This window comes from Periophthalmus magnuspinnatus, chromosome 8 (assembly GCF_009829125.3).
Source record: "Periophthalmus magnuspinnatus isolate fPerMag1 chromosome 8, fPerMag1.2.pri, whole genome shotgun sequence".
Taxonomy (NCBI): domain Eukaryota; kingdom Metazoa; phylum Chordata; class Actinopteri; order Gobiiformes; family Gobiidae; genus Periophthalmus; species Periophthalmus magnuspinnatus.
The window spans coordinates 1,812,812-1,826,262 of record NC_047133.1 but is presented as its reverse complement, the minus strand read 5'-3'; the positions used below and the strand labels follow the sequence as shown (position 1 = coordinate 1,826,262).

Sequence of the window (13,451 nt, the reverse complement as noted above, 5' to 3'; positions counted from 1 at the left end):
GAGGATGTAATGGTGCCTGTGTGAGGGTGGGTGAGGAAGGGGGTGGTCGGTCGACAAAATTACTGCACAGTTGTTATTTATTGCTGCTTCTTGTGTGCCATTTATGGATTGTTGTAGAAAATATGTGTGCTTGTGAACACTGCCACATTGCTTAAGTGGGGCTGTGTCTGAGAAAGGGCAGGTGCTTATGCGGGGGACACGTCTCACTGTTTATTTATTTATGTATTTCTTTCTCCAGAGAGCAGTGAACCCCAGCTGAATTAATCAATGCTGTCTCTGAAGCCCCGTCCCCTGTGGCTTCATGCAGCCACATGTGTGCAGAAAATCAGATAGTCTGGCCACCAAATGTAATCATTCACCTGATCCTTCCGCACAAAGAATGGACCAAAACCTCAATACTGCAGTTAAAGCAGAAAGGTTTGATACAGCCGAGCCAGAAACAGTTCAACTAATTCAATTAAATACACACAGACTGGATTCCCCAACAGTCCAGAAATACTTTTGCACAGCTTGGCCACATTTTTGGTAATAAATTATATTTTCCATTTCATGCTTCAAATGTGAAACTAGAGCAAAACCCCAGAGCTCCTGTCTGATCATGAACTTTCTGTACAAATACAAATCTCATGTGTCAGAACTGAACTATGAAGGTGAGATCTTAAACTACATTATATTTACAGACTTTATCAGGTCATTAATGGCGCGTCTGTTTAAAGCCACAGAAGCACAGAGGAAAGTTTGAGCGCAGCGGGATGTTTGTCTGTAGTTTTATCTAAAAGCTCCGTGACAATGACATTTAGAGACACAAAACACAAACCGTTTACAGATTTTAGATAAACGCATATTCTGCAAATGAAACTCCTGCTTCTAATGTCTAATCTACAGCACTGTCTCTAGTCCCACACCGGGGCGTCCTGAGTAGAACAAAGAGTGTGGTCCCGTCAAATGGGACACGACTGAGCCCAAATCCACGGATCCTTCAGAGTCACAGGCGCAGCGCAGTGGAAACCGCCGCAAACCGCCTCTGTGCGCAGAATGAAGTGCACCTCCATATGAAGCTGGTTTCCATGAGAAGATGTGACCAACCTCACCATGAGCAGACCAGTCCTTCGCAGCCATTTCCCTGTGAATGTGTCGCTTTTTCCGTTTTACGCAGCTCCATTCTCCCTGCGCAGAGGCTTCAGAGCTTCAGTGCTCTCAGCTTCAGAGCTTCAGAGCTTGAGAGTTTCAGAGGTTTGAGAGTTTCCTTGTTTCTGCGCAGCTTCAGAGCTTCAGTTCTTCCTTCTCTGTCCTTTTTGCGGGCTGCCTTGAAACAGTCTCTTTGAGGAGGTGGGGTCAGGGCGGCTTGAAACAGCCTCGTGTTTCTTATCGACATTTTCTTGAAGAACGCAGTGTAATACAGAATATTCTAAAGTAAACCATGACTAAACTACACTCAAGTTCACTCTGGAGCTCGCAGTGATCGAGTGACTTTTAGAAACATTCTGTCCTGAAACAGGCCGCGGCGCAGAGCCTGAAATGTGCGTCTCTTCTTATGTTAATTGCGCTTCTCTTGGTGCACATTATGCTGCTCCTGGTGCTGCTTGACCCGCTGCTTGTTTTGGTCATTTGCATAAGAAGCGTCCAGCCCCCCCCCCCCCCCCCCCCTCTGTGGAAAAAGTATCGGATCAGAGATTCATAAAGAGACGAGTCTTTAGAATGTTCAGCTGATCCAAACCTTTGGCCCAATAAAACTGCTCTGACTCTGTCTTTATAATAATCCACACATCTGTCATAAAAGGTCACACATTCTGAACTTACATTAGACATTTGTGTTTGTTTTAGTAGAAAATATTAAAATGTGATGAGCTGCATAAACCAGATTCCCACGGTGCGATTCTGAACCATTTTTACGCGTCATCCTAATCAGCGTGGAAATGAGGAGAGATGGTCACCCGGGGAGGGGGCAGTGGAAGGGTCACCGGGAAAACACGCTTCAAACTGCCCCCACCGCCCCACCAAAAAAACTGTTTTGATCAGTCAGTCCTGAAGGGAGAGGGGACCTTGAAACGGCTCAGCCTCCTCGCTCCATAATTGGTTTTATGGTCCTGGCGCGCGGCCAGAGCAGCTTTTTTCAGTAACGCAATTGAGTTTGAGCGACAGCCTCTGCAGCCAATGGGACGTGGTGATGTGGTGGAGGCTTGGGCTGGGCAGGGGCTCGGTGGAGGAGAAGGAGAGGGGCGTGGCCAGCCGAACAATGCTGTGTTTCATTGCTCTTGAGTTTAGGGACTCGACGGAGGCTCGCTCTCCGCTGGTGTCTTCGCCTTTGGAGCTGCGCGTAATGGACTCACTCAGACCCACAGCAGCACATTTTCAAACATGTCTGGATTTTTAGCTCTGTCTACTTGTTTCCATCCTTCACGTAAGCTCTACGTCATTTTCTTGTTTGTCCAGTTTTTGCCTCTGCGTTCTTCAAAAGAAACGGAAAAAAAAACATTTTTGCGCTAAACTAAAAAGCGCGCGGTGTTTTTGCGCACATCGAGCGGTTAATCTTTCAGTTTGGATTGTGTAAAATCCAAGTTTGTCTGTATTTACGTGCGGGAAAGTTTTGTGCCTCGTTAACCGTGAAAAGTTTGAAACGTGGCTCCTCCGCGTCCCGCTGTCCCTGGAGCCGCGTGGAAAACAAACCCGTGAAGTCGCTGCTTTGGAGGATTCAGGGTTTTAGCTTTGAGAGGTTTTTTTTTTTAGGGGGATTCGCGTTTTCTTGTGGTTTATTGAAAGAGTTTGTTGAGACCCCGCGCGCCTGGATGTCACGAGTCTCTGCTCTCAGCCTCTGAACCTTAATCCCACTTTCGTCTCGTTCCTCTGTGACTCTGGACTCAGGATATTCGCTTTAAAACAAAAATCACAAAAATATAAGGTGCCAAGTCTCTGTCCAAAAACAGCGCAGGACCCTGGACGCGCGCGCTGCCAAACATGAAAGTCCAGACTTTTAATCTTTAATTGCAGTTTATCCCCGCGCTGCTTCTGGTGACAGTGTTTGGTTTAGTTTTTGTGCGAATAAACGCGTCACTTGGATATTTTTGTTGCGTTTCGAGCTCAGCACCTGGTCTTAACTTGGAGAAGGCTGTTTGCATTTGTGACTGCAACAAAACACCACTAACTCGGCTGATTAATGAAGCAGCCTTTTGCAACCTTATTTATTTTTAACCCGTTTGAAATTTATATTTGATGCGCCTTCAGTGTTTCTGGAGGATTGACTTACGCCTCCAGCGCCGCTGCTTTACGCGCAGGAGGAACACAGAGGTCCAAAAGCTCCAGAGCGACTGAGATGTGGAGGAACGCTTCAATCTCCGACTGTTTAGAGCCGCCCGTCGTCCAACTTCCCCCGAGAAGAGCGGCTCTGAGCGGCTCTGAGCGGCTCTGAGCGGCTCGGAGCTCGGGGTGAGCCGCGCTGCAGCTCGGTGTGAGCGGCTCGGGGTTTGCGGTGGGGCGCAGCGGATCCTACCCGCACAAAATGCAATTTAAAATACGTAAATATCATTCTGCGCGCTGAAAGCTGCATAAATACACCACAGGAGACTCAGTCAGTGTTTTTAAAGACTCGGAAGTGCTGCGCGTTTAGTTTTTGAAGTGTTTTTCCAAACTGCGTCACTGCTGCTCGGGCCGAGCGCTTCAGGACGAATCCAAAAACTGTCCGCCCCCAAACGCGGACCAGGATCAGTTTGACTGTTGACATGAAGCGCATTTTGTTGTTGTGTTTTCTAGGTCAGCAGCATGACTGAAAAGGAGCACGTATCGCCCGAAAATCTCTGGACATTATTATAGCCAAAAGTGGCTTTTTATTTGGAGTAACTTTTTCTGTCGTGGATAATGGATGGCAGAGATTTTGGACCTCCGCGTTCCGTCCACGTCCCTCCGCCGCTGTTGGCCGGACTCGCCATGGAGCAGCACCGACTCGGAGCTGCGGCTGCAGCCGGGAGGATCCCTCCCTCCTCCGGCCACTTGGGCGCGAGTCATCCGCCCCCTCTTCATTCCGGAAAATTTTTACCATCGACCATTAACCTACATTCACACCACAGTAAGTGTATTCAGCTGTAAACTCTGTTCTACTGTGCGCAGAGCCCCACTGTGGCGCACATTCTGTATCTTTGGCTGTTTTACCGCAGGATTTGCTCTAACAGCTGCTGGAAATACAGCGTTTGTGAAAAAAAGGCTAAATCTCGATGTTGATTTAAAGAGGAGGTGTGGCTGCTGTTTAAGTCTGTGTTTGAAGAGTGTCCAGAGCTGGATCAGCAGAGACGTCGGTCGCTTGTAGAATATTGTGTGTTTGTCATGCACTGGCCGTGTGTGTTAGACCCGGACAGGGCTGAGGTGGAGGACTGAGGTTTAGTGCTGAGGTGTAGTAGTGCTGAGGTGGTGTAGTGGTGAGGTTTAGTGCTGCTGAGGTGTAGTGGTGCTGAGGTGTAGTGGTGCTGAGGTGTAGTGGTGCTGAGGTGTAGTGGTGCTGAGGTGTAGTGGTGCTGAGGTGTAGTGGTGCTGAGGTGTAGTAGTGCTGAGGTGTAGTGGCGCTGAGGTGTAGTTCTGAGGTGCTGAGGTGTAGTGGTGCTGAGGTGTAGTTCTGAGGTGCTGAGGTGTAGTAGTGCTGAGGTGTAGTAGTGCTGAGGTGTAGTAGTGCTGAGGTGTAGTAGTGCTGAGGCGTAGTAGTGCTGAGGTGTAGGTCAGGGTCAGGGTGTAGCTCTGAGGACCATTCCACTGTCACTGCTGGAGAGGGAGGACAGTGACGTTCTGACCTTACATGGTTGACAGGACAATTCTTTCTCTCTCAAAGGAAACTGTCAGAATTACTTTGGTTGAGTCCGAGGTATTTTGAGCAGAACATATTGAGGAACAGCAGGGAAACCTTCTTTTACTGACACGTGTTAATTTTTAAACTGCGCACCTATCGGGGAAAGGCTGGATGTTTTGAAAAGAGTGTTTGTTTACACCACTGCGTCCCTGTGGTGTGGGTGTGTGAATGGGCTCTTCATACAGACCATTATACTAACTCCCCATCGAGCTGCACATTTTGCCTTTTACTTCCACTGCTGACACAGATCTGCTTCTACCATTAGTAACGTAAGTCTCGTAATAACGCAGCCTGAAAGATAACTGTGTTTACATACAGTTTTGCGGTCCACGAGCCGTCGCACTAGGTCGACCGTGTGTTGGGGAAGCGTAGATCTGCCGCTGTTTTGGAAATGGAAAGTCTGACAAACGCTCTCATCGAGTTACTTTGCATCCCGCTGAAGTCACGTAGCTGCGGACACGGTTTCTCTGGTTTCTTTTCAGAGGTAAATTGCACTTCTTTTCATACTCCTTCCGCGTCTAGTGCCAGTTTAAACGCACCACTTAGCTGTTTTTGGAGTGCAGAAAGGTTTAGGTGCGCGTTGAAAAGGAGGCGTGTCAAACGGGTCGGGGGGCACTGGCGCAGCTGAGGTCCGCGCATGAAAATCTGTCAGGAGATGAAAATCGGCTCGCGGCGTGTCGTGTTTACCCCGATTGATGGCTGTGTCGCGGCGAAAAGAGGTGAGCGCACGCTGTTTGTTCCTCTTGATTTCTGACAGTGCCCACTTTGAAGCTCTGGAGGAACGCCTCGAATATTTCCACTCGAATCCTGTTGGATGTAACACCATTGCACCGCAGCACTTCATTGGCAGCGTATTACGGCTTCCCATGGCTCGGAAATGAGCTGAAAACTGCTTGTGGTGGGTGTGTGTGTGTGCGCAGTGAGTTGGCATGTGTGGAGTTCTGGATGTGTTGCCAAGGGGCTCGAAGTGGAATTGACCCAAACGCTGTAGAGCCCAGCCTGGTACTCGAAGCAGACTTTAAAAACAGACTATAATATTGTGTTCTTCCCCCACACATACACAGCTCCTGTCATCTTCTTCTTCTTCTTCTTCTTCTTCTTCTTTTCCCACTGTACGACACGGGTCATTGGGCTTTATCACGCTCTTCAATATCAGATCCCCGGACATTACATTAACCAAAGCCCTTCTCGAGCATGTAATAACACCTTCAAGCCTATTACACGATAACGACGCTGTAATTCGAACAGTTTAAATGTGATTCTTTTTAATTGCGATAAACGGTTTGAATCAAGAGTTCAAGGGCGATCAAAGAGCCGGAGAGAGTCACCCACCGCCGTTCTTGTTTACATCTCTAAATACACGCACTTTATAGAATCCGCCGCACACTCCGCACTGTTGACGTTGGCTGTTTTTCTCCGTAGGGGTGTGCCGTTTTAACCGCCGTTTGGCTCGGGAACCTTCTCAGCAGTTCTGTGGGATTGCAAACAATGTAATCTTTGATAACCACAACTGACAGAAAGATCAGGCAGTGTCGGTTCTCGTCGTAAACAAAAAGCGTCTTAGCTCAACTTGAGAAACGTAATAACGACGACAGCGGTGCATCTCGTGGAGTAAAACCGTAAACTGGCTACGCTCGTTCCAGTACAATGCAATGTTAAATGAAATGACATTCAAGATCATCTTTTTCCCGCTTCAGTGCAGGTTTTCGTCTCTTAAACACCTTCCTCTTTCTTGTACTTTTTAACATTCTGACGCTTGTCCCCCCCGTGCACCCTGCAGCACAACAGCCGCTTACAGGTCGGCTCCGTGGCCCGCAGCGCCCTCCCCTCTTTATTTATGCAGAGGATATGAAAACAGGATTAGTTATTAGTCCGTGTTTAGAGATGTAAAACGGCTGTAAGTGGTCCTCTGTCTATCGGAGGCCCCGCCGTTGCCTCCATCACCAGATTGGGGCCATCTGTCCTCTTGGACCTCCACCTTCCCTCCCTCCCCCCTCGCAGCGGAGGTACGACCGGCGAACGTTTCCAAAAGATCACATATGCGCGGCGTTTTTATCCTGATTTTTCCTGCCTCTATTCATTTGTTCAAAGCAAACAGAGCCATGTTGCCACAGCCGACGGGAAGCCAAAACACATCACTTCCTGTGCCAGCGACATATCCAGCGACGGAGGGGAAAATAGTAAAAACACGCTAAGGTTGAACTGTTTGGGGAAATGAAAATATACAATGTACATGAGTTATACAAATATTTAAATGCCCCGTGTGTTAGTTACGTGACCCCCGCTCAGACACTGGAGAGTTGATGTAATTTAATATAATCTGGATATTTTAGAAGCTTTAATAATCTCTCAGTTAAAGTAAATCTAAATGCAAAGTAGTTTTTCTGGCTGTTTTCTGGCACATTAACTTCATTTAATCATTCCAGAAGTAGTTTTTATGAAGCTGATCATGTACTAGAATGATCTACTCGACTCTACACCGTGACTGAAAGTGAAAATAACGATTTCACTGTTTGATCATCGAGCCAGAAACTATGACGATCCGACTCTCAATAAATGTATCATTAAAATCCGATGGTGTCATCCCTAGTCTCATATCAGGGATTTCCCAGATGAAGATAATAGATTTAGGAAAATCTCCAGGACTTGATATGATTTTATTGCTCACTCAGTTTCTGCTCTGTTAAAACTGTTTGGGTGGGATGAGTTCATTTTAGTTTCTAAGTATAAACAGTGTTTTATCTCCTTTGACAATTGTTTTTATTGGCAGAAACTGAAAATAACAATCACAATGAGGAAATGGTTTTACTTTATTTGTCTCTTGGCAACAATAAAAAAAGATAATTACTGTGAGGATTATAATCCACTACACTGGCCTCGGTTATGTAAGTGCTTCTCTAATTTATAATGAGTCTATTGTTTGTTCTGTAAACTTTCAGTGATTACGTTTAAACTACAAAATGACCAATGAACTAATGTATAGATAATGAAGAGGAAACACTTTTTTTTCCTTTTTTTGTTGGCATTTGTATAGAAAGCCTCTCATTCAGTGTGGAGGGAAGCAGATGCAAATGTAAGTGTTAGAACAGCGAAGGAAGGTCAATAGATAAGCGATGAAAACGGCCCAAGACAAATGGGAACGTGGACCTAAATAGTCTTGTTCCCAGAGGTGAAGTGTAATGTTTTAGTTTTTTATATGCAGGATAAGAGCTGTGCTGGATGTTTGTGCATTCGGGGCGAGACGGATGAGCGGATTGAGAGCTCTTGTGTATGCGAATAGAAGCATGTGATTGTGCTTAGTGCAGTTAGGGCTGGGGTTTCCCCCTCGAGACTCTGTGCGAAGGGAAAAACACCGAGAGTTATCCTCCTGACCACAACACACTCATACTGGGCTAGATAAATATGGTAGACCTTCAAACGCTGAGTGTTTAAACTCTACATCTATATATAGTGCTTTTAGATGAAACGCTAACATGGAAAATTAAAGTATTCAACCTGTGTATCAAGTTTCAGAGTCACTTAAATAAAAAAAATGAATGTTTAGATGACTCCATGAGGCTTGTAACTCCTGTTTGCACATTTCAAATCCTAGACAAGCCTATTGCTAGTTGAAGTTTAGGAAGTCTTTGGAAACTACAACAGCGCAGTTGAAAAACACGGGGAGTAGCCAGTGCACAGTCAGCAGTACCTGAGCACCTCTGCTTTATAGCTCTCCGATATACACAGAAAAGGGCATATGTGAGTGCATAATTCATACAGCTTGTGGGGCAGGGCCAGAGTTGCTTTGCTACGATACCAATTTGTCTTCCACACTGGCGGGTCTGTGTGTGTCTGTTTATGTTTAAATTAATGTGGTGAGGGTGTGTTTATATATATTCAAGACACAGGACCCCTCGGTGTGTGCGAGTATGCAGCCGGGACAGGTCCGGCTCTCAGATTAATTGGATCCTTCAAGAGAGAAAACAGGCTGCTTAAGAGAAAGCACAAGGCAGCACTGCCCTTCTACAATAAACCTGTCAGATGCAGACAAACGGCGCGCACAAACCTCACACACACACCTCAAGAGTGATAGTGTGTTTGAATTAATCGTGCCATGGCATGTCCAAATACCCAGTGCATTAGCTAACCTGTTCTCCATCTGCAAGAGCCTTCCTTAAGTCAAACAACAGCCCGCGGCACACCAAAAGGTCACACGCCGCGCTGTGACTTAACTCTCGTCTCATTACATAAGATTGAATGTGCTGCTCTGGATAATTAGGTAACATTTTTAGTTGAGGTGTAAAAGTCAGTTATGGTATGTGTTACTTTCGTTAGCACGACTGCACAGCGCAAAGTAGAGACGTGCTAATAAGTGGATCCATTTCAAACCAGATAAACCGACTCCAATTAAACCACAATAGTAACGAATTACGCAACGTGTAATCTGCTCACCGTGCTGCAAGTCACTCTCGATCATCTACGGGTGATGGTTTTTGAATTTTGTACATTTCAAAACCATAATTTCCACCTTTTAATGATGACCAAACCACATGCAATCAAAAGCAATAAACCCACTGCCAACACTTGTTTTTGGAACCAGTTTAATTTCGAATAAACATGACACAATTAGGACTTTTTTATTGATGCTGTAATACGTTCCTGCGGGGGAATTTGATCTGTTTGGCTTCTCTATTAGTCGTGCTCTTAACAACACAGTATTAATGTTGAAAGGAATGCGCTGATAAGATAACACCTGCAGTTATTTATGCTTCTGCAGGTTACACATTAAACCAGGTTAGGGTTAGCTGTCCCACCGGCCCCAGCGTACACACGTCTGTCCCTGCATGTCCTGCGTTTGTGTGCGTTTGTGTGTGCGCACGCCTGTCGCCACCGCATTCCCATTTGTTGCTATGGAGGATTGTGTCAAAACAACACCTGCCGTCTTCACAGGAGATTTGGGAGCGCGATCACTACGAGGCTCCAACTCACACGAGGGGCGCTTCCATCCAACTGTCACGGAAGAAATCTGCAACTAAACTCCGCACGATTGTCCCCGTTGAAGATGTGCCAGGCGCGGACTAAACTTCTTCTGGTACTAATCGCTAAAAACCAAAAGTATTGAGTATTTACAAGTCTTAAGAATGTCTTTTATGAGCGGTTTGGTATGTGGGAAGTCGTGAACGCTGCGAGACTCATAACTTAAAGGGAAACTAGCTGTAATTTAGGACATACTGTACATTATTACAAGTGTGTTTTTACAGTTTCTCTAGTGTATAACAGGCAATAAAATAAAACCCGGCTTGTCCTAACTGGTGCGTGACATAAGCGGACACACGTTTACACGGCTTGAAAAGGGGATTCTTGTTCAGTGTCAAACAAAAAGTGCACTCCTCCCCGACAGGAACATTCTGAAATGATTAACGTGCGCTCAGACCTGCACATAAATCCACTCTCACATCTTCCTCCTGTGTTTTCGTGACCTTTCCCGCCACACTGCCTGCTATAATGGTTACCAGTGTTGGAGGGAGTACTCGCTTCTGATCGAGAGAAACGGCTTTACCCGTTTGAATGGAGAATAAAAAATAAATAAATAAATAAAAAATAGTGGGATCAATAGGTATCTCCCTCCAGCGTACTCGGCCTTGATGGAAACACATGGGTTTGCTCAGATGTGGGGCTGACTTTTTTGTCTTTTTTGTCTTTTTTTTCATAAAACATCGCCGTTTTTAGATTCCATCTGTCAATCTTCAATCGATAAGTTCTAAGTTTCATATTTAACCGTTTGTGTAGGTGTGACTCTAGACGAGGATCTGTAAAATGGTGGTTTTGTGCACGCTGGGACGTCAGGGAGTATTTTTTTGGCAAACTGGTCGTCTTGTGAAGGGAGAGCCAATTGTGAGAGTGTGTTTGTGTGCGTTTGTGCCTGTTTGTGTGCGTTTGTGTGTGTTTGTGTGCGTTTGTGAGAAGAGGAAAAGGGCAGAGAGAGGGGGGTAATCAAAGAGTCATTCCCAAACATTAAAAGAGGCACTTTTCCTCTCAGCTACCATTTGGATGTTGTTTCTGGAACGGGAAGTGCAAATGTTTTCCCCCTGCTCGGCCCCCCTCCTCGTCTCTACTCACTTTACCGTTCACAACCAGGAAAAAGGGAAAAAGGGGATTGTGTTGTACGACTTGCTCTGAGCTTTGTCGAAATGTGTCAAGTAACTTTTCTAGCTTTGAGTTATTTATTTATTGGTGTTCTCCTTTTAGCTGCTGCCTTGAAAACGGCTGATGTTTGAGTCCAATCTTAAGCAGAATTCTCAGTTTGGACCATGTTTTATTAAGTTATTGGTTAAATAAAGGTGGACGTAGTAGAGTTTCTAGTAAAGCGGCAGTTGTAATCGTGGTAGAAGATGTACTCAAGGCTTAGAAAAAGTAAAAATCTCAGTTGGGTCAAAATACAACTGGTTAAAAGTGCACTACTATTACAGTTTAACGGAAAAATCTATGATACTATATTTGTTACAGCCTAACAATAAATGCACACATCCCGGGAAGAGTATTCGAGATTTTTGCTGCATAAAACTAGTGTAGTTGTGCCGTGTTTGTGCTGTATTTGTGCCGTATTTGTGGTGCAGCCTGGTAGTTGAAGTAGCAATCGCATTATTCAAGTATCAACAGTGGCTCTTGTATTTGGAATAATATTTGCAGAGTTGCAGTAGGAGGCGGTTGCACTACAGCTTTAAAAAAAATGACTTGCTCTACAACAACTTCTCCTTCTGAGCAGTGGCGTTTAGATGCACGTATTGACCCAGAGCCTGGAGCGCGGGGGGGCGTGTGACTGCCCCGAGACCCCTGAGGAATGGAAAGTGCTGACGTGCGCTCGGACTTTGAATAGTCGAGTTAATAATAATAATAATAATCCGTCAGTGTTTAGAGAAGGACTGTGTGTGTGTGTATGGTCGGCTGCACACATCAGGCAACAATTAAGAAGCGTGTTATTGACCAGAATAATCTGCAAAAACAACAGTTTGGCCACACGTTCTAGGACAGAGCGACGGCGCAAGAGAGTTTTCAAATAACTTTATTGGAATTGTAATCAGGCGTGAGTGTTACAAGACGTACTTTTGATATTTGGAAATTGAAATATATCATGAAGACCGTACAAACACAATGAAGATTAAGTGATTAGTCGGTCAAACAGTCCATCTCTCACTGTCAATTACAACAGGATCTTGTATGTTTTGTGGATTTGCTCTGTGGATTTAACCTGCATTTGTCATTCTGTTACTTAAATATGTTTAAAATGTTTATTTTCATCGTGCTCGGTCAAACAGTCCTGTAAACTCACAGCACACATGCAAATTAAGTTTAACACAAAAAACCCCGCTTCCTTCAGGCTGAACCAGTTGGCTTCTAAACATGTTTTTGACAGAAGGATTTCGTAATGTGACCTTGAGGACATGACCATGTAATTATTAAAAAATTATTATTTGGTAAATGAATGGCTTGGTAAGATAAGATAATCGCTGATCAGGTGGACGATATTGATTAAAAATGCACATAAAATAATATAATAAATGATATCTTGTTGTTTTAATTACATTTTTTTGGATTATCACTAACTATATTCAAACGACATTATGCACATTCAAAAGAAACTGGTTAAAATGTTGTAAAATGTCTTGAACTTTAAATATATTTTGCAACATAGTAGTATTGTTATCAGTATTGTTTCAAATTTAGCTTCTTCATAACAACATTCATAATACGGTGATAATTTTCCCACTATAATCTGAGTATATCATGGCAGTATATACATAAAATTATCCATAAAAAGAAGCTACATGGACAGTACTGTGTTGGGCGTTGTTTCATACAGATTTCTAGTGACATTTCCTGATATGTTTTGACCTTTTTAGTTGTTATTTGCGTGGGCAGCAGGGTGGTGTTGTCCCTCCACACATTAACTTTAACACAGTGATGGCGCTGGAGCATTTGCGTAGATATCGGTGCTGTGGAACTGGAGTGTTTTGGCACGTGTGTGTGTACTTTGCGTGTCCATTCTGTGTGTGCAGCTCCCGCAGTGTGCCTGACTCAAAGGGCATTCGCTGCAAACCCACGCCGAACTGTTTGCACATGTCTGCGATCGCACGTGCACCAAACGACCGGCTTTTGACGGAAAGAGACGGAGAAAAGCTCGGAGTGATCAAGTGGGAAAGCCGCGGTGTGTTATAGATTTACAATTCTGTGTTTTTAATGTACTGATTTAGATGCAAGGACGTGAGGAGGGGCTCGATGTGCTGCTCCAAATCCCCCAGGACCCATAGAAAAGAGCCAGTCCTCCTCCCCCCCCCGGCCCATATGTAGACGCCACCTTTCCCCTACACACATGGTTAGTTTTATCAAGGTGATTGCTGCGCGCTGTGTCCAGTAACGGGGCGGTGCGTGTGGGAGGAGGTCGAACTCAACCCGAAGTCCCTCTCCGGCTCTTACGGGCTGCGGTTGGTGGTTGGGAAAAAGCACCCTTGGTCCAATGGTTCAAAGTTTATTCATGATCAGATTGCACACGGTGGGTGGGTTCAATAAAAACGACAGATAAAATCACGTGGAGGAAATATGGCGTGTTTTCCAAGGGTCGGCTTCATTTGTCAAACTCTGTATT

The 13,451-nt window shown here is 45.0% G+C and overlaps 1 protein-coding gene across 2 annotated transcripts in view; it reads left to right on the top strand.

Moving 5' to 3' along the window:
* The first annotated feature begins 2,238 nt into the window (after positions 1 to 2,238).
* Positions 2,239 to 13,451, top strand: part of tnrc18 (trinucleotide repeat containing 18) — a 38,600-nt gene continuing 27,387 nt past the window's right edge. The window contains exons 1-2 of one of the 2 annotated variants that reach the window (XM_055223877.1): positions 2,239 to 2,401; positions 3,748 to 4,060. In XM_055223877.1, coding sequence (XP_055079852.1) covers positions 3,853 to 4,060 — 208 coding nt within the window. In that variant the 5' untranslated portion in view covers positions 2,239 to 2,401; positions 3,748 to 3,852. The remainder of the gene's footprint in view (positions 2,402 to 3,747; positions 4,061 to 13,451) is intronic. The other variant, XM_033971827.2, reaches the window with a different exon arrangement.